This window comes from Monodelphis domestica, chromosome 6 (assembly GCF_027887165.1).
Source record: "Monodelphis domestica isolate mMonDom1 chromosome 6, mMonDom1.pri, whole genome shotgun sequence".
NCBI classification, from domain to species: domain Eukaryota; kingdom Metazoa; phylum Chordata; class Mammalia; order Didelphimorphia; family Didelphidae; genus Monodelphis; species Monodelphis domestica.
Window position 1 is genome coordinate 6,010,228 of NC_077232.1, and position 27,042 is coordinate 6,037,269.

A 27,042-nucleotide genomic window follows, 5' to 3' on the forward strand; every position below is an offset into this window, starting at 1 on the left:
GTGGGAGCTGGGAGGGCCTTTGGAACATGGAATTCAGGGCTGGGAGGGGCCGGGATGGGAGCTTCGAGCCAGAAGAAACTTTAGATGACAAAATAAGCGAACTGGGCAGGACCCTGGACCAGAGCCCCGAGAATGGCAGAAGGGAACTCAGAACCCGGAAGGGGTGGCAGTGGGGGGCCCGCCATGAAGGCTACTCAGCCTAGACAAGAGGAGCCAGAGGGAAAGCACGGGCCTGCTTGGCCAGTACCTCAGTAGCCTGGGCTTCCTCGGGCTGGTGAGTGCGTCCCATTGGAGGTCTTAGAGCAAAGGCTGGCAGGACGCTTGCTCTAGAGGAAACGCTTTAGAGAGGCCAGCGAGCTTCCTCTTTCATTTTACAGATGAAGAAACTGAGGCCACGTAGGAATGCAAGCCTTCCTGAGTCCAGGTCCAATGCTCCCTCCACTGGACAGCCCTACCTTTTGTTCAGGTTTGACGGATGCTGCCGAGGCCCTTCCCACTCAGAGATGCTGAGACCCTAAAGCAGGGCTTAGTTTTCTGGAGGCAGCCCGGCTTCCATGATTGGCTTGTAGAGAAACAACTACACGGCAGCATAATTTTGGAAATGGCTTCCCAAGATTAGCTAGTATTTATGTGGTGCTTTTAAGTTGGCCAAACACTTGGCAAATATTATCTCATTTGATCCTCACAACTAGGGGGCGGGAGCTTTTCTTATTCCCATTTGACAGATGAAGAAATTGAGGCAGACAGAGATTAAGTGGCTTGCCCAAGATCACTCAGTGGGTAATGGCTGAGGCTGAATTTGAACTCAGCTCTTCTGCACTGCAGGTCCAGAGCTCTAGCCATGGTGCCACCAAAATAACCAACTCAGTTTTACTCCAGGTCATTCCCAGAACGATGTGCAACATTTCCTGGTCTCTTGGTGGGAAATGTGGACCAGAATACTCCTGGCCATGTCTTACAGCCACTTGTTGGAGGTTCTGCCCATCTTCGCTCCCGAGAAGCCTGGGAAGACGTGATGGCTGATTTCCAGGATCTCTGGGGCTGTCCTAACAAAGAGGACTCGGTCTTGTTCTGCTTGCTAGGAACTGTGGGGCAGAAGCCACAAAAAAGGGTAGATTTGAACTTGAGGCCAGGAAAAAGAAAAGTCTGGCCCAGGAACAGGCTGCTGCTGAATGGAGCTGAGTGAGCGCTCTTTCTGGGGGCTACTGCAGGGTGGACTTCTAGATCAAGAGGGACTCACAGCCCCCAAAGAGCCGTTGCGGCTCTGAATTCCAGGGATTCTCTAATTCTGAGTCTGCTCAGCTCTTGGAGTCCTGGGAAAGGAGGGAAGGCTCTGGTGAGGAGCTGTCCTGCCTCAGGACCTTCTTTCTCCTCCCTAGTCTAAGTTCTGCAGCAGGCTCCAGCCTTTCTCGTTCTCCAATCTGCCCCTTTCCCCACTCCCAACCCAAACACTGATCCATCTTCCTTAAGCCCCACTTTATCAAGACTTGGGCCAAATCATTCTCTGTGGCTGCTTCTTCATTGGCAAAATGAGGGAATTGGACTCAATGGCTAGCTATGATCCCATGATCATGCTAGCCCCTGCTCAAGAGTCTTCAATGGCTCCCTGAAGCTTAGAAAGTAAGACAGAGAGACCTCGACGTGGGTCTTTCTTGCACAAATTTCACCTCCCACGATTTCCCAACATTCAGACTCTGCTACAGCTTCGGTTCCTCAGGAATCCAAAATCTCTGCATGATCCTGCATCAAGCCTTCATTCATGCTCTTGTTTTCCCATCTGGAATCCCTTACTCTCGCCAATTACTGAAAAAAATCTGCCCCTCCCATTGCTGTCCTTCAAAACCCATCTAGAATCCATTCTAGGAAGCCTCATCACTCTCCACTTTTGTTTTGTTTTACTTTTAATTTTCAAATCCAAATTCTCTCCCTCCCAGTGAGAAGGCAAGAACTACAATATCCATTATACATATGAAGTCATGCAAAACATGTTTCCACATTTGCAGGGGAGGAAAGTAAGAAAAAAGTGAAAAAAGAGCACTCAGAAGTCATCAATTCCCTCTCTAGGAGGGGCTCACATTTTTTTATCAGTTCTTTGGAATTGCCACAGATCATTGTCTTGGTCATTGTTGCAATGTTGCTGTTACTGTGTACAATGTTCTTCCGGTTCTGCTCTTTTCACCTTCCATCCGTTCATGTAAGTCTTCCCACATTTCCCCCAAACCATCTCCCTCATCATTTCTTAGAGCACAATAATATAAACATCCCAATCCTATACCTCAACTTGTTCAGCCATTCCCCAATTATAATTCTTTGCTGCCACAAAAAGAGCTTCTATAAAGATCATTGTACAAACAGCCCCTTTCCCCTTATTTCTTTAACATCTTAGGAGTACAGACCAAGTAGTGGTGTTTCTGAACCAAAGGGCAGGCACGGTTTTCTAGCTCTTTTGGCAGAGTTCCAAATCAGTTTCCAGAATGGTTGGGCCAGTTCACAACTCCACCAACAATGTAGCAGTATCCCTCTTTTTCCATATTTCTTCCAGCATTTCTCTTTCCTCTTCTGGCATGTTCACCAATCTGACAAGTGTGAGGCAGTATCTCAGAGTTGTCTTAATTTGCATGAAATCCTCTAATTATTAGTGATTTATTTATTTATTTTTAAACCCTTACCTTTTGTCTTAGAATCAATACTGTGTATTGGGCTAAGTGACTTGCCCAGGCATGTTAAACCCAGTGGAGTTGTACATCATATATGGGGAGGGGGTCGGGGGAGGAGAGGAAGGAACATGAGTCTTGTAACCATGGAAAATTATTCTAAATCATTGAATTAAATAAAAACAAACAAACAAACAAATAAATAAGTGATTTGCCCAGGGTCACACAGCTGGGAAGTGTATGAGGTCAAATTTGAACCCAGGACCTCCTGTCTCCAGGCCTGGCTCTCTGTCCACTGAGCCACCCAGCTACCCCCTAATTATTAGTGATTCAGTCTGTTTTCATTTCATTGCAGAGAGCTTTGATTTCTTCTGCAAACTGCCTCTGCATATCCTTTGACCACATCAGTTAGGGAACGTGATTCAGTTCTCTGTACATTTAAGAAATTCTCCTTCTTCTTAGGAATGATAATGTGGATGGCACCGTTCTCTTCTGCATCCATACAATCTGCAACCTAACTCCTCAGGAGTCTTTCATCAATATCTTAAGGCTCCATGATGTCACCACTGATGCAGATCACAGCCCCTCCGGGTCTTTGAGGGAGCTGCACTCTGGGCTTTTAGCAGCCTCACCAGCCAGCGCTGGACCCTTTTAGAGAGTTTGACAAAGCTCGAGGGCCACCTTCCTAACAGGCCAAGCTTGGGGGGTGGGGGATGTTGGGGTTGATTGAAAGCTCTCCAGAAGTATCAGCCATCTCTTAATTTTCCTGCCCTCATGCTCATTGGCCTCTCACAGCCTTGGACACTATTGATCACTCTCTCCTCCTTGATACTTACTTTTCTCACTTTTCAGAACTGCCCTGGCTTGGCCCTGGCTCCTGGCACATCTCCTACCTCTCTGACCAGTCCTCCATCTCCCTTGCTCCCATGAGGGTCCCACAAAACTCTTCTCTTTTCCTTCTGTACTGCCTCACTTGGGATCTCCTCAGCTCCCATGGATTCTATGCTTCTTGAACCCTAACCTCTCTGCTGATCTCCAGGCTTACATATTCAACTACCTATTGGATAGATATCTCAAACTGGATGTCCTGTAGCTAGATAGCTTTGTATTAACCCTTTATCTTACAGCTTAGACTTGATACCAAGTGCTGGCTCCAAGGCAGAAGAGAGCAGTAAGAGCCAGGCAGATGGGGTTAAGTGACTTGCCCAGGGTCACCCAGCTAGGAAGGGCCTGAGGTCAGATTTGAACCCAGGACCTCCCATATCCAAGCCTGGCTCTACATCTTTCCTCCCAGTCCTAGGCTTCCCTAGTACTGGGGATTTTTTTTTTTTTTTTGGTGATGGCGGGGAGGCGGAGTGGGCAGTGGAGGTTTATACTTTTACCTTCTGATTTAGAATCAATAAGGCAAAAGAGCAATAAGGGCTAGTGACTTGCCCAGGGTCATCCAGCTTGGGAGTGTCTAAGGCTAGATTTGAACCCACACCCTCCTGTCTCTAAGTCTGGGTCTCAATCCACTAAGCTACCCAGCTGCCTAGTCCCTACCAACCTCCCAATCATGGAGGCATGAAACCGGGGAGTCATCCTCAACTGCTCATTCTCTCTCATCCCTCATATCCAGTCTGTTGCCATGGTGTGTCAATTTCACCATTGTAATATCTCTTGTGTGTTGCACAGCCTTCCTCTGCTTCCCCTCTGAACACTGCAGAGCCCTCTGGTTGGGCTCCTGCAGCAAGTCTCTCCCATTCCAGGCTGCCAAAACAATCTTCCTAAAATGCAAATCTGATTATCTCACTCCCTTGATTAGATCACTAACCTCCTGTGGCTCCCTATCCCCTCCAGGATCAAGTATAACAGCCCCTTTGCAGGCTCCTTACACTTCACAAGCCTCTCCCAGCTCTCACTCTGGTCCAGTGAGCCTGGCCTCCTCGCTGTTCTGCATCTCTGGGCTTTGGCCATGTTCTCTGGCCGTCTCCCGTGCCTAGAATGTTGTCTTCTTTCTCTGGCTGCCCTGGCTTCCTCCCAGGCTCAGCTGAAAGCTCACCTTCGAGAAGCCTTTCCCAATTCCTCTAAAAAAGGAAAAAAAGCTGGCCTCAGACACTTCCCAGCGGTGTGACCCTGGGCAAGTCACTTGACCCCACTGCCCAACCTTACTGCTCTTGTGCCTTGGAACCAGTACACAGTCCTGATTCTAAGGTGGAATGTAAAGGTCTAATAAAATAAAATGGGCACAGTGTGGCCGAAGGTCATTATACTCTGTCTTTGAATGTCATGGCCGCATGGCTCTTTTCTTTTTTGATCCTCGCCTTCCTTCATCTTAGAAAGGATACTGTGTAGTGGTTCTAAGGCAGATGAGCCATAAGGGGTCAAGTGACTTGCCCAGGGTCACCCAGCTGGGAAGTGTTGGAGGCCAGATTTGAACCCAGGACCTCCCATCTCTGGGCCTGGATCTCAATCCACTGAGCTACCCAGCTGTCCCTCATCATTGCTTTTCAATGTTAAAATAAGTAAAAAGTTCCCCTTTGTGAAGCCGCCCCAAATAGCTTCCACTGTGACCCAGTATGGAACCCAGATGGGCAAACCCCTAAAAGAAAAGGGAACAATTCAGACACCCCCCCCCCCCCATGGGAAGGGATGGCCGAGGCAGGGAGCATTTTTCAGCTGAACGAGGAGGCCGGCTGCCCCGCAGAGGGTGTTATTGGCCCATTTGACAGATAAGGCTGAAGACCTGTCGGGACCGCTCCGGCTCAGAGGCCTCTGTGGGGGCCGCCTTCTGAATTTCCTCGGGGAGGGGCGTTCTTCCCCGCTCATCTTTGGGGGCACACAAGTGGGGGGGAGAGGAGGGCCCTAAGAATTTTAGGACTAACAACTTCCTTTCTCGGGCCACTGAACCCGAGGTCCTAGGTTCAAGTCTGGGTCCTCCCCCTCCCCCCGAGAGCTTGGCCAAGTTTCTTCCCTTCCGGGGCCTCCGTTTCTCCCGCTGTAAACTAGGTGGGGGAGGGGTTGGGAGGAAGGCGGTCTCTAGGTCCCTCCCGGTGCTGTGAATCCTCTCCCCACAGCTGGCTTACCCTCCCGATTTAGGGCTGCGGCTCCGCCGGCCCCCACCTCGAGTCGGGCTGGGGCACGGCGAGGGGCGGGGGCGGGAGGGTTTGAAGGTAGCGGGATCGTCTCTACGCTCCCTCCCGGCACTGAGAGTCCGCCTCCCCCCATTACGCTCCCTCCGGATTGAGGGCTGCCCTTGGCTTTACAAGTGAGGAAACTGAGGTCCGGGGAAAGGAGCGGCCTTGGGCAGCCAGAACTAGGGGTCGAGCGCGCTCGGCCGGGGGGGCCCACGTTCGGACCCCAGCTCTGGCGTCCGTCCCTCGGCCTCCTGGGTCCCAGCCGGCCCCTCCCCCGCCCCGCCCCGGCCCCTCCTCCTTCTCCCCTCCCTGGGCATCCTCGGTCACTTCCTGATTCCCGCTTCCTGCTTCCCAGAGTCGGGGATCCCGAGCCGTCCGCGTCCGCGCCGCTGGCCCGCTGGTAAGCTGGGGCGCCCCGGGCCCGGGATGGAGCGGGAGCGAGCCCGATTCTCCGGGGCCTAGGGAGGGGGCGATTCCTGGAACGTCCCCCCACTCCCGGACTGCAGAATCCCCCGAGGCCCCCCCCGGAGCCCCCTCCTGGCTCGCTGGACAGACTTTCCCATCGGGGCGGAAGGGCCATCGCCCCATTTTACGGGAAGGAAAACTGAGGCTCCGAGCGGGACGGAGCCCAGGCCAGAGAGTCCGAGTCAGCCCTGCAAAGCCAGGCGCTCCTCCTCCCGCCCCCACTCGCTGGGGAGTGGGGGGGGGGCAGAGAATCGAGGCAACTCTGCTCCTTTCTCCAGCCTCAGTTTCCCCATCTGTAAAACGAAAAGGTTGGCTTTGAAGAGCCCTAAGGCGCCTGCAGGGAGGAAGGCTGCCCAGGGATGGCCCCTCAGGGCCAGGCCCGGAGGGGGGGCCAGGCTCCATTTCTGCTTTTCTCCTCCAGACATGTCATTCCGAAAGGTGGTCAGACAGAGCAAGTTCCGGCATGTCTTCGGGCAGCCCGTCAAGAATGACCAGTGCTACGAGGACATCCGGGTGTCCCGAGTCACCTGGGACAGCACCTTCTGCGCTGTCAACCCCAAATTCCTGGCCATCATCGTGGAGGCCAGCGGTGGGGGCGCCTTCATGGTGCTGCCCCTGAGCAAGGTGGGCCGGAGGCAGCTGAAGGAGGGAGTGAGGGAGCGAGTGCATTCCAGGCCGATGCACAAACCCCGAGCTTGTGGAGAAGGGAAGTGCCGGGGCCTCGGGCAGTTCCTTCCGTCCCCGGACCCCTTGCCCCCGCTGGGTTTTCTAGGCAAGGATAACCAGAGTGGTTGGCTATATCTTTCTCCAGCTTATTTGACAGAGGAGGAAACTGAGGCAAACAGAGGGAAGGGACTTGCCCAGGGTCACACAACTACTAGGTGTCTGAGACCAGATTTGAACTCCTGGTGCCCGGTGGCGCCCCCTGGCCGCGCTGTGGGGAAATCAGCCAGCCAGGGAGGCCAGTCTGTATTTATGGGGCACTCGGTAATCCGTGCCTTATTGCAGGAGAACCCCAAGCCCAGAATAAAGGCTTCCTGCACCGTGGCCTGAGGGGGCGCTGGGGGGCCGTGTGACTGGCAGGAAGGGCAGACTCCAGCCTTGGACGCTTCCTGGCTGCGTGACCCTGGGCCAGTCACGTCATCCCGTTTGCCTCCATTTCCACATCTGTGCAATGGGCTGGAGGAGGCGATGGCCGAGCGCTCCCACGTCTGCCCAGAAAACCCGATGGGGTCCCGAAGAGTCGGACCCGGCAGAATGAGGGCCGTTCCGGGAAAGTCCGTCCCCTCGTGGGCGCCTCTTATCTAGACCTTGAGAAGGAAGCGGGAGGCTGGGCACGTGCCGGCCCGGCAGACCAGGAAACAAAGGGCCCAGCTATAAACGATTCCCCAAGGTCGCCCGGCTGCCAGGCGCGGCCGGGGCTCCCCTGACGTTGCCTTTCCTCCAGACGGGGCGCATCGACAAGTCGTACCCCACGGTCTGCGGGCACACCGGGCCCGTCCTAGACATCGACTGGTGTCCACACAACGATGAGGTCATCGCCAGCGGCTCCGAAGACTGCACGGTCATGGTGAGGGAGGGGCCGGGGACTTGGGGTACCGCGGGGGGAGGGGAGGGACCCTCCGAGACGCCTCCCGCTGACGCTCGGTCCCGGGGCGTCCCCGGCCCACAGGTCTGGCAGATCCCCGAGAACGGCCTGGTGACGCCCCTGACGGAGCCCGTGGTGGTCCTCGAGGGTCACTCCAAGAGAGTGGGCATTGTGACCTGGCACCCGACGGCCCGCAACGTCCTCCTCAGCGCAGGTCTGAGCCCCCCCCCCCTCCCCCCGCTGCCCTTAAGCAAAAAATTTCCCCAAATGGTCACGTGGAACCTCCTAGGTGGACTTGCATTCAGTAGGACCCGAATTCAAATCCTCCCTCAGGTGCTCCTTTAACTGAAGGAGCCGCTTCATCTCTTGGCCTCAGTGTCTTCTTCTGCTACTGTCCCTGCCTTGGGGTCATGGTGAAGATGCAGTGCCGAGGCCTGGCCTGGCCCCTGCGCTGCCCCCGGACCTTCCCCGCTCCCGTTTCCTCCTTTGTAAGAGGCCCCGAGGCCCGCACTGGCCGCTCTCGGGCAGCCTTGACCAGGCGGGTTGTAGCCCGTCCCCCTTCGACGCCGGGCAGACCTCCTCATGGCCCCATTTGCCAGATGGGATGAGCGAGGCCAAGAGGGGGACGGATTTCCCGGAGGCCACGCGGGGCGGGCGGCGGGCCGTGGCGCGGCCTCACGGCGGGACGGGCACCCGCAGGCTGCGACAACGTGGTGCTCATCTGGAACGTGGGCACGGCCGAGGAGCTGTACCGCCTGGCCGACCAGCACCCCGACCTCATCTACAACATCTGCTGGAACCGCAACGGGAGCCTCTTCTGCTCCGCGTGCAAGGACAAGAGCGTGCGCATCATCGACCCTCGCCGCGGCACCCTCGTGGCGGTAGGCGGGCGCCTGGGCGCCGTCCCGGAGCCCGACGATGACGGGCTCCGGGCTCCTGGGGGGCCGGGGGGCCTCGGGTGCAGGAGGGGTGCCCTGGGGCGGGGAGGGCAGCACCGTGTCCTGGGGGAGTCCTCCTCGGGCTCCTGGGGGGACCTGGGGTGCAAGGGGGGAGCCCTAGGGCAGGGAGGGTGGCGCCATGTCCTGGGGGAGTCCTCCTCGGGTTCCGGGGGGGACCTTGGGTGCAGGGGGGGAGCCCCGGGGAGGGGAGGGCTGGTGAAGGCGGCTCTGCGTCCCCAGGAGCGGGAGAAGGCCCACGAGGGAGCCCGGCCCATGCGGGCCATTTTCCTGGCCGACGGCAAAGTGTTCACCACGGGCTTCAGTCGGATGAGCGAGCGGCAGCTGGCGCTCTGGGACCCGGTGAGTGGAGGCCGCGCCGGGGCGCTTCTGGGGGCCGGGAGGGTCTCCCGCTGCTCCCGGAGGAGGCGGGGCTGAGCCCCCCCCCCATGTTGTGGGATGTGGGAGGGGACAGAGTGGCAGGCGCGGCTGCGGGGGGGACAGCCGGGCCTCAGAAGCCGGAGCGTCAGAGCCGTGGGGGGACAGACGGGAACGTGGAGGGGGGAGACCCGGAGAGCTCAGATCGGCAGCCGCGCCCCCCCCCAGCGGCGCTCACGCCCCGCCCCGCCCCGCGCAGGACAACCTGGAGGAGCCCATGGCGCTGCAGGAGCTGGACTCGAGCAACGGGGCTCTGCTGCCCTTCTACGACCCCGACACCGGCGTCATCTACGTCTGCGGCAAGGTGGGCCGGGCCGGGCCGGGCCGGGGAGGGCGGGCGGCCCCGCGGAGGCCCTGCAGAGGCCCCGGCCGCGTCCCTCACAGCCCGCTCGCTCGCCCTCCAGGGGGACTCCAGCATTCGCTACTTCGAGATCACGGCGGAGCCCCCCTACATCCACTTCCTGAACACCTTCACCAGCAAGGAGCCCCAGCGCGGCATGGGGCGCATGCCCAAGAGAGGCCTGGAAGTGAGCAAGTGCGAGATCGCCCGGTGAGCCTGGGGGGGCCGGGCTGGGGGGGTGCTGGGCTGGGCTGGGGGGGGGGAGCTTGGCTGGGGGGCCGGGCCGGGCTGGGGGGGCTGGGCTGGGGGGGCGGCTCACACCCCTTCTCCCCCCTCAGCTTCTACAAGCTCCACGAGCGGAAGTGTGAGCCCATCATCATGACGGTGCCCAGAAAGGTGAGTGGAGGCTCTCTCCAGCCCAGCCCGACGCCCGGGGCCTCCCCCACCCTCTCCGGCCCTCCAGCCCCTAGAAGGATGGGGCCGGGAAGGGAGAGAAGCCTTGGGGAGGCCCAGAGCCGGGAGGAAGGAGGCATTGGGGGGAGACGGATTTCCAGAAAAAACTTGAGAAACTCGGGGTGCGAGGCTGGACGGGGCTTCGGCGGCCTCCTTCCCCCTCGGCAGTCCTCACTGGGACTTTGTCCCGACCTTGAACCCAGATCTGCCCCTTTGCCATTCCCCCCATTACTCCTGGGACCGAAGAGAACGAGGGGAGCCCCTCTTCCCTAGAACCAGCCTTCAGGCACTCGAACCCAGAGCTCATGTCCCTCGTCTTCTCTCCTTCCTCGTGCCCCGGGCACGGCAGCAGCCCGTCCTCTGGACATCCCCCCAGGGATGGTCTCCCTGGGGCAGAATGCCAGAGCTGTCCCGGGGTGGCCCCCTTCCTGGAAGGCGATCCTGGAACAAGGGATCCTCGCCGCCTCGGAAGTCCCTCCCTCCCCCCGAGCCCCCATGATTGTGGGATGCCAAACGGGGCGGGGGGCAGTGCGCTCAGATGAGAAAGCTAGCGTGGAGGCAAAGGCGCGGAGGTGGGAAAGTACCTGGTGCGGTCAGCCGTGGAGACATTAGACTCATCTGGAGTGGCAGAAGAGCAGCAAACATCCCGGTGGGGGGACATCGGGGGCCCGGTGCCAGCCCAAGGCGCCTGGACCTCATGGCGGCTTCCCGGGGCAGAAGTGGGGGGGGGGGGTCTCGGGCCCTGGCCGGAGGCTGAAGGGGCTCCCGGTGCCTAGCAGAGGCTCTCTCCGCCCGCAGTCAGACCTGTTCCAGGACGACCTGTACCCGGACACGGCGGGGCCCGAGGCCGCCCTGGAGGCCGAGGAGTGGGTGAGCGGCCGCGACGCCGAGCCGCTGCTCATCTCCCTGCGCGAAGCCTACGTGCCCAGCAAGCAGCGGGACCTCAAGGTCAGCCGGAAGAACGTCCTGGACAGCCGGGCGGCCGCGGCCTCGGCGCCCCCTCGGGCCGGAGCCTCCACGGCCGCCCCCCCCACCGCGCCGGTCAGCTCCCCGGGCGGCAGCGCGAGCAGCGGAGGCCTGGCCGGGGCCGGGGCCAGCGCCGGGGCCGGGGTACGTACCTCCCTTCCCGCTTGGCACGGGGCTGGTGGGGCGGCTCCGTGGATGGAGGGCCCGGCCTAGGGACGGGAGGTCCTGGGTTCCGATCCGACCTCGGGCGCCGCCTGGCCGGGTGACCCTGGCCGAGTCACCTCTCCCTCATGGCCGGCCCGGGAAGGGCTGGGAAGAAAGGCCTGGGGGGGGGGCTGGAATCGAGGGGGGCGGGGCTCCGCCTTAGCGGCCCCCCGGCCCCCCCGCAGGACTCTGGGAAGCTGGAAGAGGTCACCCGGGAGCTGCGGCTGCTCCGGACCCTGGTGAAGGAGCAGGGCGAGCGCATCGCCCGCCTGGAGGAGCAGCTGGGCCGCATGGAGAACGGCGACGTGTAGGCCCGGGTCCGAGCGCCAGAGCGCACCGGGCCAGCCGGGCCCTCTCCTGCCCCGGACGCGGGCCCAGCCGGGGCTCGAGCCGCCACAGCCCTCCGCGGCCGGCCGGGAGCAGGAAGCTTTTATACTTGTACGAGAATGAATTTTTATACTCCCCCCCCCCGCGCCCCCCCCTCGGCTCCCCGCTGGAAGCTGGGCGGCCGCCTCTGTTTTCATTCCTAATAAAAACTTCTAAGAACGTGGCCTCGCCCTGCCCCTTGGGGTGCGGGGGGGGGGTGGTGCGGGGGGGGGGGGGCTCACTCCCTGGAAGGTCAGCGGAGGCCCGGGTTCAAGTGCTGGCGGGTAGCCAGACCCACATCCTGTCTGCGCCTTTTCCCTCATCCATTCGGGGGCCCTGCTGCCTGCTGCCCCGGCACCCCTCTAAACACACACCCTTCGCTTCTCTGCCCCACCTCGCCTCCCTTTTGTGGCTGGGCCCCCGGACTCCTGGGTCCCTTCGGGGGCCGCTGCTCCCTGCGGCCATTGCAAGCCGTCCCGTCGGGCCTCGTCGCGGCCCCAAGTGCCCCCTCGTCGTCCAGCGTGCCTGGCTTTAAGCCCCTCCCCCGTCTTGGGGTCCATCCTGGGCCTGAGGCCACGCTGGAGCCCAGGAGCTCCCTCTGGGCCTGGCTAGCTGGAGGCCAGGGCTGAGCCGCCCCTGGGGGGGGGGGGGCTGAGCCAGGCGCCCCCCCTCGGCCTCGGCCTCCCGAGCAGCCCCACCTCGCTGCCTCGGGGAGGGGGTGGGCGAGACAGGAAGCCGGAAGCCCCAGGGCGCGCCGAGGCCGGTGCCTGCCTGCCTCCCTCGCCCAGTCGCCCACCCCAGGCTGTCCTGGCCGGAGCTCCTGACGGACGCCGGAGCAGCGGAGGCCCAGCGCGGGGACGAGGCCAGATGGTGAGTGGGGAGGAGGCTGGGAAGGGGAAGTGGCCGCGGCCCTGCGGCCCCCGCTGGCTCTGCCCCGGATGCCCGTCTGCCGCCTGGTCTCAGAATCCGCTCCGGGCAGAAGCACGCTAAGGACCAGGCCTGGGGCTTTCGGGACTGGCCCAGGGTCACATTTGAACCCAGGACCTCCAGCTCCAGCCCTGGCTCTGCCTCGCTGCCCCCTCAGGGCGTCCTGTGGGCCTGCTCTGGGACTGCCGGTATTCCCGTGCTGCAGCTCACCCAGGGGAAGGGACTGGCCCAAGGTCACGCGGCCAGACCGAGGCACAAGCCGGGCTGAGCCCGTGTTTTCCCGACGCTCAGGCTGGGCTCGGGGCGTCCGTCCCCACGCGGGTGCCTCTCCCGGGCGGCCGCGGTGAGGTGGGGGGCGGGGGGGGGGGGGGCTCTGCTCGTTCTGCTCATCCTGCAGAGGCGCCCAGCTGCAGCGCCTTCACCTGCTCCATTCCGACCGCAGGCTTCCTCTAGCAGCTTCAGTCACTCGCTGGCCTCACGGGGGAGGAAGTGCTGAGCAGAGCTTGGGGAAAGGCCCGAATGGGGAAGCGGGACCCGGGCCAGGGCAGGACTCAGTGCAGCCCCGAGACCGGCGTGGGGGCGCCCCAGGGAGCCGCCCGCCGGGTCTGTGTCCCGTTCAGCCCCGTCTAGCGGAGAACAGCCCCCCGGCACCGCCCCTCCCTGCCCCCCTTTTACAGAGGAAGAAACCGAGGCTGAGCGGGCTTGCCAGGGCGGGAGGAGGCAGCCAGGCCGTCCTGGATCCTTGAGGAAGCCCCCCTCGCCCCCCAGCCCGGACGCCACCCCCAGACCTCTTGTCTCCGTCCCGCGAGGTCATATGGCCCCCATTCGACAGATGGGAGCACTGAGGCTGGGGCAGGAGCTGGGCTCCATTCCCGTGACGTCCCCACCCAAAGGCCCCTCCACTCTGCCCTCCCTCTTGCAGGCTCTGCCCAGGCTCGGGGGCCTGATGGCGCTGGCATGCGTGCCGGGGGCGCTGGCCTCCGAAGACAGAGGCTCCCACAGCTCGGTCACCGTGGTCCTGCTGGTGCTGCTGCTGCTCATCCTACTGGCAGGCTTGGCCCTGGCCTGGTATCACCTCAGCCGGGAGTCGGGGGGCTACTACCACCCCAGCCGCCTGGGCACCTCCCTGTGGGGCCAGGCTCGCCGGCTGCTGCGCGCCACAGGGGTGACCCGCTGGCTCCAAGGGCCGGCCGTCGAAGAGCTTCAGGACAGCATGGAAAAGCAGGAGGAGGAGGAGGAGGAGGAGGAGGAGGAGGACGAGGGAGAGGCCCAGCCCTGCCAGGAGGCCCAGGGAGCGGTGGACGGGGCCTCAGAGAGCCCAGGGGAAGCCCAGGGAGAAGCCTGCCCCGAGCAGAGGAAAGGCAGCGGCCCCCAGCCCGAGCCCGGCACCTCCTCTGAGGGCAGTGCCGAGGCCCTGCTGAGCGACCTCCATGCCTTTTCAGGGACAGCAGCCTGGGAGGATGGCGCGGGGGCCGAGAGGGGCCTCAGCGTCACTGCGCTCTAGGCCTCCGCTTCTGCCAGCCTCGCCACCGTGGGGTACACGGGCCTCCCCCAGCCTCCCCCGGGCCCAGCCCGGCCTGCCCACATCCCCAGAGCACAGCAATGCCCGTCCCTCTGCGCCTGGTCCCCTCGCACCCGTCAAGGCCATCCCAGCCTCGCTGCCCTTGTAGACGTGTGGGTAAAAGGATGAGGACGGAGCAGCCTCCCCCCTGGAAATAAAGATGCCCACACTGGACTCCTCGTGTCCTTCCAGCGCGCCCAGCCCCTCCCCTCTCCTGCCCACTCCTCGCCAGGCGGCGCCCCACCACACCCTCCCAGGAAAGGAAGAAGCCCCAGAGTGCCATGATTCAGGTCATTTAATTTCCTAAAAGATACAAGCAGCTGAGGGCCTGGGAGAAGGGCACTCACTCACTGCTCCCTGAGGCTGCAGCCTGGTAGTCCTGGAGCAGTCAGTTCCCATGATTCTGTGCAGAAGGCGCCCTCCTCCCCAGGCCCAAGGGCACTTTGCTTATCCCTGACTTTCCAGCCCGGCCCAAGGGGCCTACAGCACTGCACTTCCAGGCCAATCCCAAGAGGTGAAGGGGTGGCCGGGGCCAGCCAACGTCCTCCCTTTCCTAGCGTCCAGAACGCCCCCGGCCCTTCTTGGACTTCTTGCCAGTGGGAGTCCGGATGGGCAGGGGGGCCGAGCTGACGGGAGGTGGAGGTGGAGGAGGGGGTAGCTCCATGGACTCTGCTGGGCCAGCGCTGGCTCGAAACCCTTCAAAGGGTGAGAATTTCAAGGGGCTGAAGAAGAAAGGGGGGTAAAGTCACCGTCAGAGGCCCGGGTGTTTGTGGACTCAGTCTAGGCCGAGCCTTCCCTTCTCCCCTCACTAGGCCGGTGTACCTGATGGGGGTCCGAGGACTGCTGTTGAGGCGTCGGGGGGAGCGCAGTTTGGGTTGGAACGAGAAGCCTTCCTTGATGCCCTCCAGGACAGAGGGGGCCACGTAGGTGAAGCCCTAGCAGATGGCAGCAGGAGGTGAATTACTCTCTCCTGCTCCCAGCACCACGTGGCCTCCCTTGTTCCTCAACCCGCCCCAAATGCCAACGAGGGCTCCTCACCAAGAAAGCCTGGTTGGCGCTGTCACTGAGGGACATGTCATCGGGGCTGTCCACGGGCGTCTGCCTCGTGAAACGGGTGTCAAACTGGCTCACGTCCTCTTCAGACTGCTGCAGTGAGCGAAGGATGGGACGGCAGGGGTCAGGGGTACACAGAGGAGGGCTCAGGGGACCCCGATGCCCGCCCCCTCCCATACGCTCCACACTCACCAAGCAGGGCCGGAAGGGGGGGTCTACTTGTCGGGCCAAGAGGTCTTCCCAATTGATATGGCGGAAGAAAGGGTGTTTCTGTAGACAGAGAACCTGCCCATGAAGGCCAGCTCCCCCATGCCAGACCCAACAGTCCTGCCCCCTGGCAGAATGCGCTTGCTACCCCCCAATTCCAGGCCATTCAGGCGACATGTATGAACCTACTATGCACCAGACAAAAAAAGCTCCAGCAGAAGCTTGTATATGGGGAGAGGGGAGCGGAATGCCAGCTGTACAGTACAGAGAAATCGCTGCAGGTGGGAAACAGGCCTAAGAGCTACGAGGACCTATGGGGAAGGCTTGTGGGAGGGAGCAAGGAGCCAGGGGTAGCCAGCTGACTTGAGGAAGGAACATATTCTAAGAACAGAGAATAGCCTGTCACGGGCCCAGAGAGCACGTCCTGTGCAAACAGCAGCCGGTAGGCCAGCCTGCCTGCAATGGAGCATGCTCAAGGGGAATTAACACGAAATGCATCTGGGAATACAGGCGAGCCTGGGGGGTGGAGAGGGAGGAGCTTTCCCACTGAGAAGTCTATAGCAATAGGGAGGCATTGAAGGTATCTGAGGGAGAAGGGCACTGCAGTCAGATCTCTTGGCATCTCAGTGGTCCCTGTGAGAACAAGTAGCCCTCCAACTCAAACCCTCACCACAAAGGAGGCATCACCCACCTGCACATCAGCTACATCCCCAGGCCCACCCCCAAGCCGCTGGCTGGGATTTCGCTTCAAAAACTAGGGAAGGAAAAGAGAAAAAAAAGTGTGAGGTTGGGGGTGAAGGTCAGCACTTGGGAGAATCAGAGGTGCTCTGAACTGGGAGGGATGGCAGCCTCCACCTGAAGAGGCTCTTCCTCTGCAATCCCCCTGATGAAGCAGGCCAACCTTCAACCCAGGCCTCCAGGGGTGGCCCTGATCCAATGGCCGGTCCCTCTGGGCTCCCAGGCTGTCCAAGGTTCTGCCTCTTCCAGGGCCACCCATTTCTACCCCTTTCCAGCTGGACAATAACTGACATCTCCTGGTGCTTCCAAGCTGGCAAAGCATTTTGTTAGTAGCTTATCTCATCTAAGCCTCAATAGCCCTATGGGGTAATGGCAGCCGGGTATCATTGTGTCCATTTTCTACACATGGATACTGAGGCTCTGAGGTAACACTTGTAGCAAAAGTGAGATCGGACCAGCACCAGACTTGCTCTTCCACAGGCCCTCTGTCTCTGGTCCAGGAAGGGTTGTCATGGATCTCAGGACTCCACTCTCCCTTTCTGGAAGTGGACGGGTCTTGGGAGTCTGGAGTTCTGGGTTCAGATCCCACCTCTGACCCTTACTTAGCTGTGTAACTCATGTGTTCATGGAGAGAGCTGGACTGGGGCCCTCTAAACTCTAAACCTGTGATCCTAGGAGCAGGCCTGGGGTCCCTTCTCACCACCCATGATCAGGGTGGATGGGTCAGAGATGGGGAAGATGGTGACCCCTGCAGAAGGCAGAAGAGGCACACCTGAAATGCCTGACAGCCCCTTCCTATGCTGGAGTCACCCACACTGGGGCCACCCGGAGAGGCCAGGAGTCCAACCTGGCCTTTACAGAGAAGGAAGCTCAAGCCCAGGAAGAGAGGGACTTGCCCAGGGTCACCCGCCTGGCCAGTGAGGGGAGAGCAGAGAGCCCAGGCCCAGGGCTTTCCCCCAGGCTATGGGCAGGGGGCATCCCAAGCAGGAAGCCCAAGAAGGGTAAAGCAGGCTGGAAATGGCCACGCGGCCAGCCCCACCTTCTTGAGGAGGTCCCGTGCATCTGGGGTGAGGTAGGCTGGCAGTGCCAGCTTTGCCCTGAGGATCTTGTCAATGGTTTTCTTTCGATTCTCTGCAGTGAAGGGCGGCTGGAGAAGGCAAACAGCAGACAGGGGACATTGGCTACTGCCGCCTTCCCAGCCAGCTCTCTTCGCTCGTCCCCATGCCCGCCCCATAAGAAGATGGCAACTTGCCGATCCAGTGAGCATGTCATACATCAGGGCGCCCAGGCTCCACCAGTCCACTGCCCGGTTGTGGCCACTGCGGGTGAGGATCTCTGGGGCCCTGGAACAGGGAAAGGCCACCCGGCCATCAGGCCCCTGCCAGCTAACCCTCCTCCCTGCCCTGCTCTCCCTCTGGGCCCTCCCTCCTCACATGTACTCGATGGTGCCGCAGAACGTGTGAGTGACGGAGCCCTCATGGATGGACTCCTTACACAGGCCGAAATCTGTCAACTTGATGTGGCCTGGGGAAGAGGGCAGGCAGGCAGGGTCAGTCAACAAACATCCCCTACGTGTCTGCTGTCCCTGCCCTCCAGCAGGCGCCTCCATCCTACACAGGCACAGCACGTGTCCCAACAAGGAAACGGGCTGGAGGCGCCACTCCCGACCCACAACTTGGAGGAGAGGAAGAAGAGGCTCTTGCAGTCTGTAATGGCAAGACTACAGGAGTCTGAGCCTCTCTTCAAACCCATCCAGGTGGCTCAGCGGATAGAGATGCCAGTTCAGATCTAACCTCAGGACACTTTCCGGCTGTGAGACCCTGGGCAAGTCACTTGACCTCCTTCCTAGTCTTCTGCCTTGGTGCTAATATAATACACAGTATTGACTCCAAGAAGGAAGGGAAGGTGTTAAACAAGCTGGGTGGCTCTTTGGAGAGGGGAGGGAACACTTGGGAAGAGGGAGAATCACGCAGGCTGGGAGCTCCTGAAGGCAGGAACCCAACTTTGGTTTCCTTTGTGCCAGCTCAGTTTTCAGAGGGAGGGCCAAGGCGGAGTCACTGCCAGTAACAAGGGCCCGGATCCCTCTCCCAGGAGAGGCCTGGGCGCCCCCTTCCCCAGGCTGTCCCCCCTACACTTGCACACACGCACACACACTTGTACACGTGCATACTTGCACACGCACGCACGCACACACCTTGGCTGCTCAACATGATGTTTTCAGGCTTCAGGTCCCGGTAGATGATGCCCTGGGAGTGCAGGTGGCCCAGGGCCAGGGTGATCTCCCCCAGGTAGAAACTGCACAGATAGACCACAGGGAAGGGTGAGGGGCGGCCCCAGGGCACCCCCCAGCCGCTCCCCACCTCGCCGGCAGAGCTGTGCAGGGCATCCAGTCACCCACCAGGCCGTGTCCTCCATGAAGATCCCCTCGCGCTCCAGCTGCATGAAGAGCTCTCCTCCTGGAACACAAAGAGGCCTTCGATGTGTGACCCTGGACCAGTCACTCCCCACTGGGCCACATCAAAGGAGCCTGGGGCCTCCCTCCTCTTCAGGGCAGGGCCGGCCTCAGGCCTATGGGGGATGGACACCCCTCTGGATGGGGTGCTGGGGCAGGGAGGGGCCTTACCACTGAGGCACTCCAGAATGAGATAGAGCTTGCCGCGGGTCTGGAAGGCATACACCAGCTCCACGATGAAGGGGTGCCTCACAGCCTCCAGGATGCTCCGCTCTGCCCGCGTGTGGGCTGTGTCCTTGGCGTTGCGCATAATTTTTGCCTGGGGAAGGGAAGGGAAGAGTGGCCTCACCGGCCCCCCAGACCCACCCCTGCCACCGCCAGGGCCCAGGCTGGCAACTCACTTTTCTCAGCACTTTCATGGCGAATATTTTCCCCACATTGGTGCCCTGTACCTTCCGGACCTGGAAAACCTGGAGAAGGCGGGAAGGGCGTGGGAAGGGGGCCCTTGTCAGGACGCCCCCCCCAGCCTCGAAGGCTGCCCTCCAGCAAGATGCCCTCCCGGGCGGCCCATACCTTGCCGTAGCCTCCTTTGCCCAGGACTCGGAGCAGCTCAAAGCAGTGCGGGCCGATGCGCTCGGGGCTCTGATTCACAGAGGCCTCGGACAACTCCACTTCCTCATAGTGTCCGGCAGGCCTGTGGGCACACCTTCGTGGACCGAGGCCTCGGGCCGCCCACCCCCCTCCAGCAACCCAACGTCCCCCTGCCTTCCCCTGCCCAGCCCTGCCCTGCCCTACTCACTCCAAGCCGGCCGTCCTCAAGTCCAGGTCGGCATCCTAGGAGAGAAAGCCCCGGTCAGCGGCGGCCTCGGGCAGGTCCCCGAGGTGACAAGCCGGAGACCGAGGCAGGGCCAGACTGGGACTCCGGACACTTACTAGTGGGACCCTGGGAGGGGGGCTACCTGCCTCAGTTTCCTCCGCAGCGAACCTCTTCTCTCCGCTCTACAGCAGGGCTCCCCATAGCCCATGAGAGGTCAGACAACGGAGAGGGGGAGGCAGCTGATCCAGGCAATGGGCAAGGGAGCGGGGAGAGGCAGGAAGGCTGGGCCGGGGTCCGGGAAGGGTAAGTCTGGGGAGGGGAGGGGAGGGGAGAGCACTGGGAGTCCTGGCTGCAGGGGCTGAAGGAGGCCAAGGATCAGGCGTTCGGGGAGCTGAAGGAAGAGGGCCTGGAGAGAGGGGAGGCGGGCGGGCGGGGAAGGGCACCGCACAGCCAGGCGGAGAGCTTCGGAAAGCAGAAGCTTACAGGGGAGAGCCCGGGATGTGGGAGCCCAGAGGGCGGGCGGGCTCTCGGAATGCAGAACGAGGACTCTCAGAGGTGGAGTGTTGGAAGCAGAGAGAACCCAGGCTCCGCCCCTATCCCCGGACCCCTGACGCCCAGCGGCCGCGCTCCCACACCGGTAAACTGAGGCCCGGGGCGCCTTACCGCGGGGCTGAGTTCCGGCTCGCCGTCTCCCTCGCTGCCCTCTTCCGTCTCCAGGTCGATGTCAAACACGGCCGCCATGGCAGCCCGGGCCCGGGCGCCGGCCCCCCGCCCCCCGCGCGTCCCTGCGTGAGGGCGTCACGGCCCCCCCGAGCGGGCCAGCCGGCTCCGTCACCTCCCGCCGCCCACACGGCCGGAAAGGAGGCGGCGCCTTTCCCGGGGGCTTGTGGGAGTTAAAGAGTTCAACGTGACCCCGTGGGCCCGGCGGGGGACAGCGTCTCCCCTCTCACCAGCCCCCCTCGGGAGGGTCGCTTCCCGTTCCCTGGGCCCCCACAGGCTCCCCGCGGGCAGGTCCAGGTCTTTCCCGGCGGTCCCAGGCCGGCAGGTCGCAGCCCCGGGGCGAGGGCAGGGCCCGGAGGAGTTCGCCCAGCCGGCGTCTCCCAGCCGAAGGTGCGGACCTGCTCTGCCGCCTCGGAGTCAGGCGACCTGCTCTTGAAGGAGGCCCGGCGCTCCACGGGGCGGGGGCGGGGGCGCAGTCCGTCCACACGCCCCTCTTAAGTACTTGAACCCTTGACTTTTGGGAGGGGCCCAGCCCTTTCGGGATGCTCCCTCCGAGCCGGAGGAGGGGAGGTGTCAGCGCAGGAGGGGCGGTTTCCTCAGGACACTGACTTGTCCGCCTTCATTTATGCAATTATGAAATGGGGGCACGCACGCATGCCAGCTTGTTTGGGTGCTCGCAGGGAGGGGCCTTCAGGGCTCAACAACAGGGCCACTGAGGCAGACCTGGAGGGGGATGGGAGATGGTGAAAGGAGGCCGGGAGAGCCTGTGCCACCCGGGCCTCGGCAGCACCGATCTGATGGGTGGAGGAGGGCTGCGGGGGAGGGGCTGGCGTTTGAGGGCTCCGTCCAGGGTTTGGGGGGGAAAACAGACTAACTCCTCCTAGCTGGGCCACTCCAAACCGTTACCTTCGTCTTAGAATCCAAACCCGGGATTGGTTCTGAGGCAAAAAGAACAGAAGTAAGGCCTAGACAATGGGGGTTAAGTGACTTGCCCAGGGTCACACAGCTAGGAAGTCTGAGGCAGGATTTGAATCCAGGACCTCCCATCTTTAGGCCTGGCTCTCAATCCCCTGAGCCACCCAGCTGCCCTCGTTGGGTGAGTTTATTAACATGTCCAAATGATCTCCAAACTGCTGGTAAAACAAGTGAACCCATTAGTCCAATCCTCCAAGTCGTCTACACCTATCGGGGTTCTGCTGGTATGTAGGGATTTTGTACCCAGAACCCCTTGGGCAGTGCCCGAACACTCCTGCTCATTGTTGCAGTGTTGCAGATTGAGGATTCCATTTGTAAACTGGGATACTTACTGGCAGGGGGGACAAGATACAATTTGAAAAAACTGGGGTAACTGTAGCCGGCGGCTGAGAGGAGCTGCTACACTGTGGCCGCGTCCACCAGACTGCTCTGAGCCCAGCCCCCCGCGCAGGCGCAGTTCTTGCCCTCAAGTAACCGGGGCGGGCAGGGGAGCCCACTGGCAGAGCAGAGGGCAAAGCAGCCTGCCCGGCTGGGGGAAGCTTAGAGAGGGGGCACGTGGTGCGGGGTTCCTCCAATCAGAAAGGCGAAGGGGCTGGAAGTCCCGCCCCCCAAGCCCCTCTCAGCTAGGATTTGACTCCAAAGGCAGCCCTCCCCTCCTCATCTCTTTAGTGCTCACATCTACTCTGTCCCTGGGCTCTCCCTTCACCCAGGCCAGCCTCGGCACATGTGCAGTGACTCTGCTCCATCCCACCTCCCCCCCAGCTCCCCTAGCCAAGTTCCGGGCTCTCTTCTTTGTGGGCTGCTCTCCCTGCCCTCAGGCGGGTCTCCCCCTGATTACTCCCCCTGGAGTTCTCTGTTGGGCCTCTTCTCCGCTTGGTGATTTCATCAGTTCCGCTGAAGATCGGATCTACCTGGCCAGCCCAACATCTGCTCACCTCCAATGGCCTTTCAGACTAACTCATGGGAGCAGCTGGGGGGCTCGGCAGATTGAGGACCAGGCCTAGACTTGGGAGGTTCTGGGTTCCAATCTGACCTCAGACGTTGCCTGGCTGTGTGACCCTGGGCAAGTCACTTCACTCCCATTCTTCAATATACAGTACTGATTCTAAGATGCAACGTAAGAGTTAAAGACAAGGACCTTAAACTCCTTCTCTTGCCTCCTCCTAGTTCCTGATGTCATCAAGGGTATTTAGCATCCTCTCAGTCCCTCAGGCTGCCAAACCAGACCCATCTTAACAGTCTGTTGCCAGGAGCTCTCCATTTCACCTTTGGACCATCTTTCAAATATGCCTCCTCCTCTCCTGACACTCTATGGCAAGCCCTCAGCCCCTCACCCCGGAGCTACAGCAACAACTGCTGAAAGTTCTGCCTGCCTCAGGTCCCTCATCCTCTGTTCAGCCACGGAAGTGCTTTTCTTAAAGTGTAGGTCAGATCATGCCAGCTTGCTCGCACCCAGTGAACTGCAGTGGCCCCCTATCACTCTCAGGACCAAATACAGAATCCTCTTTGGCACTCAGAGTCCTTCATCTCCTGCACACTCCTACCTTGCCAGCTTCCTCCCTCACACATACTCTTCCATCCAGTGACATTGGCCATCTCTGAGTTCCAGGAATTTCCCAGGCTCGCCTGCCTGACTCCCCTCATTTCCCTCAAGTCCTGTGTTGTCCAGGACGCCTTTCCCATCCCCTCTTAATTCTGATGCCTTCTCTCTTCACAATTTCCCGTTTATCCAGTAGAGCTAGTTACATGGAGAGGTTTGCTTGTGGCCCCTCCTCCCACCAGATTATGAGCTCCTTGAGGGCAAGGACTGTCTCTTGCCTCTTGAATCCTCAGTGTACCTGGCATATAGTGCCTGGCACATAGTAGGCACTTAGTAGATGCTTACTGACTATTGGTTCCAGTGATTGGTCCAGAGCTGAAAGCTTTACGATCTCCTGTCTAGCCTCCAGAACAGAGACAACTGTGGGGGGTACCCCAGAGACAAGGTTGCTGGTTTCCTTCTTGGGCAAACCACCAGATGGCACTCATCTTCCTAGCCCAGCTCTTGCACTGAGCATGTGCAGATGGCCTCCTGGCCTCCAAGTTCCCCAGAAGGATGGAGTCATTTCAGTAATGACTCATAATCATCTCCTGGCTCCCGCCCCCACCCATGGGGACCCCATTCTCCTTTCCCCTCCTCAGCATATACATGGCTCCCAAAGCGTTCAGCAGTCCAGGAGTCCGGAATTCAAGGGTTCAAATCCTTTGGTCACCTCCTAGTCTGAACTCCTTCATCTATAAAATAAGGGCCTGGGACTGGCAGACCTTGGAAAGTGTGACACTGTTCAGCCATTAACAAGCTAATAGCAGGAGTGGTTCCAGCTGCTTGGGGTAAGAGGCCCCTCTTCCTTCGCCTCTAGTCTCTTGGGTCTTCTTGTTGTTGTTCATGACCCCATTTGGGATTTTCTTGGCAGAGAGGCTAGAATGGTTTAACGTTTCCTTCTCCAGCTCATTTTACAGATGGAGAAATGGAGACAAACAGGATGAAGAGACTCGACCAGGGTCACATAGCTAGTAGATGTCTGAGGCTGGATTTGAACTCAGGCCCCCTGAGGAATCTAACCACAGCCCAAATTTGCCATAGCAAATACCCTGGAGGCTCCTCCATGCTCCATGCCTCTTTCTCCCAGTAAGTTGAGTCAGCCAGAAACCCCTCCCCCCAAGTACCAGACAGCAGGGTCAACACCACAAAGCTCTGTGTATTTTTCAAGTAGGTGGCTATCGGCGGGCAGCTGTTGTTTTCATATTGCCAAGCCAGCTCCCCGAAACCTCAATACAAGGAAGAACTTGGAAAGAAGAGGAAGAACTATTGGGCAGAACTGATAGAGGAAAAAGCACCTTCTGGGCAGTTTTCCAGTTCTCGGAGCCCCGTCTATGCAAAGAGGTGGAAGGAGGCGTCTCTCCCAAAGCTCACACTTCATTATTGCCTAATATTCGGATTCATTATTGCTCAATATTTGGTTTCGATTGTTCCCTGGTGGTTATGTGTAGTGTGGCTCTGGTTTTCCTGACTCTGCTTACTTCCCTCTGCATCGGTTTATGCGAGGCTTCCCAGGGCTGTTGGGGGGGGGGGTTCCTGGAGGGCCCGCAGGGCCGGTGGGAGGGCTGCTCATCCATCATCGGTGCCCACCTCCAGCCCAGGCCTCCCAGAAGCCATAGCGTGCACACACCCGTCTCAGCGGTCGGACCAAATCCAGTTGAGGGGAACCACAGGCGGGAGTTGGGGGTGTCTATCCCAGGCATGTGAAGACTTCCTCTGCTGACAGGTAGATGAGAACAGCTTGTTCCAACAGCCGACCACGAAGGCAACCGAAGCAGGTGCTGGAGCCCTCCGAGCTTGGTCAGCCGGGGAAGGAGGATGCCCAGGCCATGAGCTGCATCCTGGCCCTGCTCCAGGGCTCCTGCCTTCTGTCTTGATGACTCTGGAGAAGGGAGTGAAGGCGTCACCCTGCGATGTCATTGGTCCCCTCAGAAGACAAAGGACCAAACAACAGCCTTCCCAGGCTTCTGAGTAACCGCTCACACGTTGTTCATTGTTTCCTACAGCCCAGCCATCTTCTGTTACACTCATGTGCTGGGGTGGTTCGCTGTTCCCAGAGCCACTAGATGGGCATCGACTGTTTCCAGGTGTCCGCTGCCACCAGGAAGTGCCGGGAGAAGCATGTCTGTGTCCAGGGAGCCCTCCTTTCTGTTAATGCCCCCCATGTCACAGGGTCTACTGTGGATCTCTGGAAAACTCCCAGCAGGACATCCCCAGGCCTGGGCGTTGCCAATTCTCTCTTCTTCACCTCCATCTCCCAAGATCTGGGCCTGTGGAAGGCAGGCCATGAGGAGCCCTACACAGATCGCCGACCCCCCCCCCAACCCACCACCCAGGGCTCCTTCCGTCTCCACTGGCTTTCTTTGCCTCATTCTGCTGCCTCCATGGCTCTCCCTAGCCATCTCAGACTAGAGCTCCCTATCAGCGGAGTCTCCACAGACACCTGTCAAAGGACCCCAGTTCTTATGCAAGCACAGAGCTCCCAATGGCGTCCCCCCCCAAAAAATGCAGAGTACCCCAAAGGGGTGCAGTGGGTCATAATCAATTCATTGAATTCTTCTCTCTTTGGTGACTTCCCCCTTCCCCAAGGAGCTCCCCAGTCCTCGGAACTCCTCAAACCATCCTGTGTCACACACACACCCTCTCAAGAGAAACAAACTTGTGCTTGACATCTAGAATATATAAGGAGGGGGCAGCTGGGTGGCTCAGTGGGTTGAGAGCCAGGCCTAGAGACAGGAGGTCCTGGGTTCAAATGTGGCCTCAGATACTCCCCAGCTGTGTGACCCTGGGCAAGTCACTTAACCCCCATTGCCTAGCCCTTTCTGTTCTTCTGCCTTGGAATCCATACAATCTGTGTGTGTGTGTGTGTGTGTGTGTGTGTGTGTGTGTGTGTGTGTGTGTGTGTGTGTGGCATGGTTAAACAGTTATCACTGGTGGTAACTCTCAGTCCATGATGGCTAAATGATCGAAGGATATTAACAACCAGCAGAAGGAAAACACAGATGATTTCTAATCACTTCACAGTGGTCAGGCTCAGAATCAGAGGACAAAATTCATAGAACTTTGAGGCACCTCAATGAAGAAGGCTCTGGAGCAATAGTTCAGGTACTGGGTATACATATTACCTTTATATTATGCAAGTAGAGAGCGAGGAGGAGGAGACATTGAATTGTACTTAAAGATTCCTGCTGGCTGCATTAAAAAAACAAAAACAAAAAAACCTCACCTTCCACCCAAGAATCAATACTGTGTATTGGTTCCAAGGTAGAAGAGTGAAAAAGGATAAGCAATGAGAGTGAAGTGACTTGTCCAGGGTCACTTAGCTAGGAAGTATTTGAGGCCAGATTTAAACCCAGGACCTCCCATCTCTAGGACTGGCACTCAATCCACTGAGACACCCAGCTCTCTCCTGCCCTCTATGTATTGACTTAGTTTGTTATGTCTATCTTATTGCTTTTTTATGTATGCTGTTAAATATTTCCCAATTGTATTTTGGTAGACACCCTGGAGAGTTCAGGGCCACACCCTACATCAGCCTGCTGGCTGCCTGTTTGATCCCACTGGTCTCCATGGGTAAAGGGGGTGGGGGGAGAATCTTGTCTTTTTCAGCAGAGGTGACAAATGTGAGATTTGTCAGTCCAACACTCTGGAGTGATGTTGAAACTGAATTGAAATGTAATTGGGAGATATTTAACAAAGTAAATCAGTAAAACAGAGATAGCATTACATTTAAAAATGAGGTTCCCAGGGGCAGCTGGGTGGCTTAGTGGATTGAGAGCCAGGCCTAGAGATAGGAGGTCCTGGTTTCAAATCTGGCCTCAGACACTTCCCAGCTTGGTGACCCTGGGCAAGTCACTTGACCCCCATTGCCTAGCCTTTACCACTCTTCTGTCTTGGAGCCAATACACAGTATTGACTCCAAGATGGAAGGTGAGGGTTTAAAAAAAAAACAACACAAAAACAAATAAACAAGGAGGCTCCCTTTCTATTTCATGCCAGTGTACTAAAGAGCCATCAATTTCCAAGTCCTAGTGAGCTGACTGACCTACAGGTCACCTCTCCCATGCACCTAGGCATCAATCAGTTCACAAACATTTAACAAACCACCTGCTCTCTGGGCCAAGTAGTAGGGCCATGGGGAATAGAAAGTCAAAAATGGAGCATTGCCTGCCTTCAGGGAGTTTACATTCTAATGGTAGAGACTAAAAACATGGGACACCTAGGTGTGCACCAAATAGTTTCTAGGCTTAAAACAGGAAGACCAACTGGGAGGCTAGGGCTATAATCTAGACAAGTGGTGGGAGCTTAAACTAAGCTCTGGGTGGGACTGTAACAAAATGCCCCTCCCAAATTAATCACCTCTAATCTTATCCACAGGCTGCTAACTCAAACCTTGACTGACCTCCTCTGTCCTCTGATTGGGGGACTCTCTGGAGGGTGGATATTGACATCTCCTAATGGCTTCCTTGAGAAAGGACAGAGCCTGGG

The 27,042-nt window shown here is 59.3% G+C and overlaps 3 protein-coding genes and 1 non-coding gene across 4 annotated transcripts; 2 read left to right on the plus strand and 2 right to left on the minus strand.

Moving 5' to 3' along the window:
- Positions 1-6,038: 6,038 nt before the first annotated feature.
- Positions 6,039-11,705, plus strand: LOC130454919 (coronin-1B). Its single transcript, XM_056801229.1, has 11 exons — positions 6,039-6,170; positions 6,657-6,859; positions 7,683-7,805; positions 7,908-8,037; positions 8,523-8,704; positions 9,002-9,121; positions 9,396-9,500; positions 9,601-9,746; positions 9,875-9,932; positions 10,788-11,099; positions 11,345-11,705. The coding sequence occupies exons 2-11, from the start codon at positions 6,659-6,661 to the stop codon at positions 11,468-11,470; spliced, it is 1,503 nt and encodes a 500-aa protein (XP_056657207.1). The 5' UTR covers positions 6,039-6,170; positions 6,657-6,658; the 3' UTR covers positions 11,471-11,705.
- A 34-nt stretch (positions 11,706-11,739) lies between these two features.
- LOC100028980 (protein tyrosine phosphatase receptor type C associated protein) lies at positions 11,740-14,187 on the plus strand. The gene is made up of 2 exons (XM_001378831.3): positions 11,740-12,395; positions 13,375-14,187. Exons 1-2 carry the CDS (start codon positions 12,393-12,395, stop codon positions 13,954-13,956), a joined length of 585 nt encoding a protein of 194 aa, XP_001378868.2. The 5' UTR covers positions 11,740-12,392; the 3' UTR covers positions 13,957-14,187.
- A 103-nt stretch (positions 14,188-14,290) lies between these two features.
- On the minus strand, positions 14,291-20,103 carry LOC100014573 (ribosomal protein S6 kinase beta-2). The gene is made up of 15 exons (XM_001364261.4): positions 19,944-20,103; positions 19,263-19,297; positions 19,037-19,157; positions 18,865-18,933; positions 18,635-18,782; positions 18,410-18,467; positions 18,206-18,306; positions 17,445-17,535; positions 17,264-17,354; positions 17,051-17,158; positions 15,965-16,027; positions 15,259-15,336; positions 15,052-15,159; positions 14,836-14,948; positions 14,291-14,735 (listed from the first exon to the last, which is right to left on the minus strand). The coding sequence occupies exons 1-15, from the start codon at positions 20,019-20,021 to the stop codon at positions 14,567-14,569; spliced, it is 1,431 nt and encodes a 476-aa protein (XP_001364298.1). The 5' UTR covers positions 20,022-20,103; the 3' UTR covers positions 14,291-14,566.
- MIR12389 (microRNA mir-12389) lies at positions 17,158-17,211 on the minus strand. The gene has a single exon (NR_162960.1). It is a non-coding gene; the product is annotated as a microRNA mir-12389 (primary transcript).
- Positions 20,104-27,042: the final 6,939 nt, after the last annotated feature.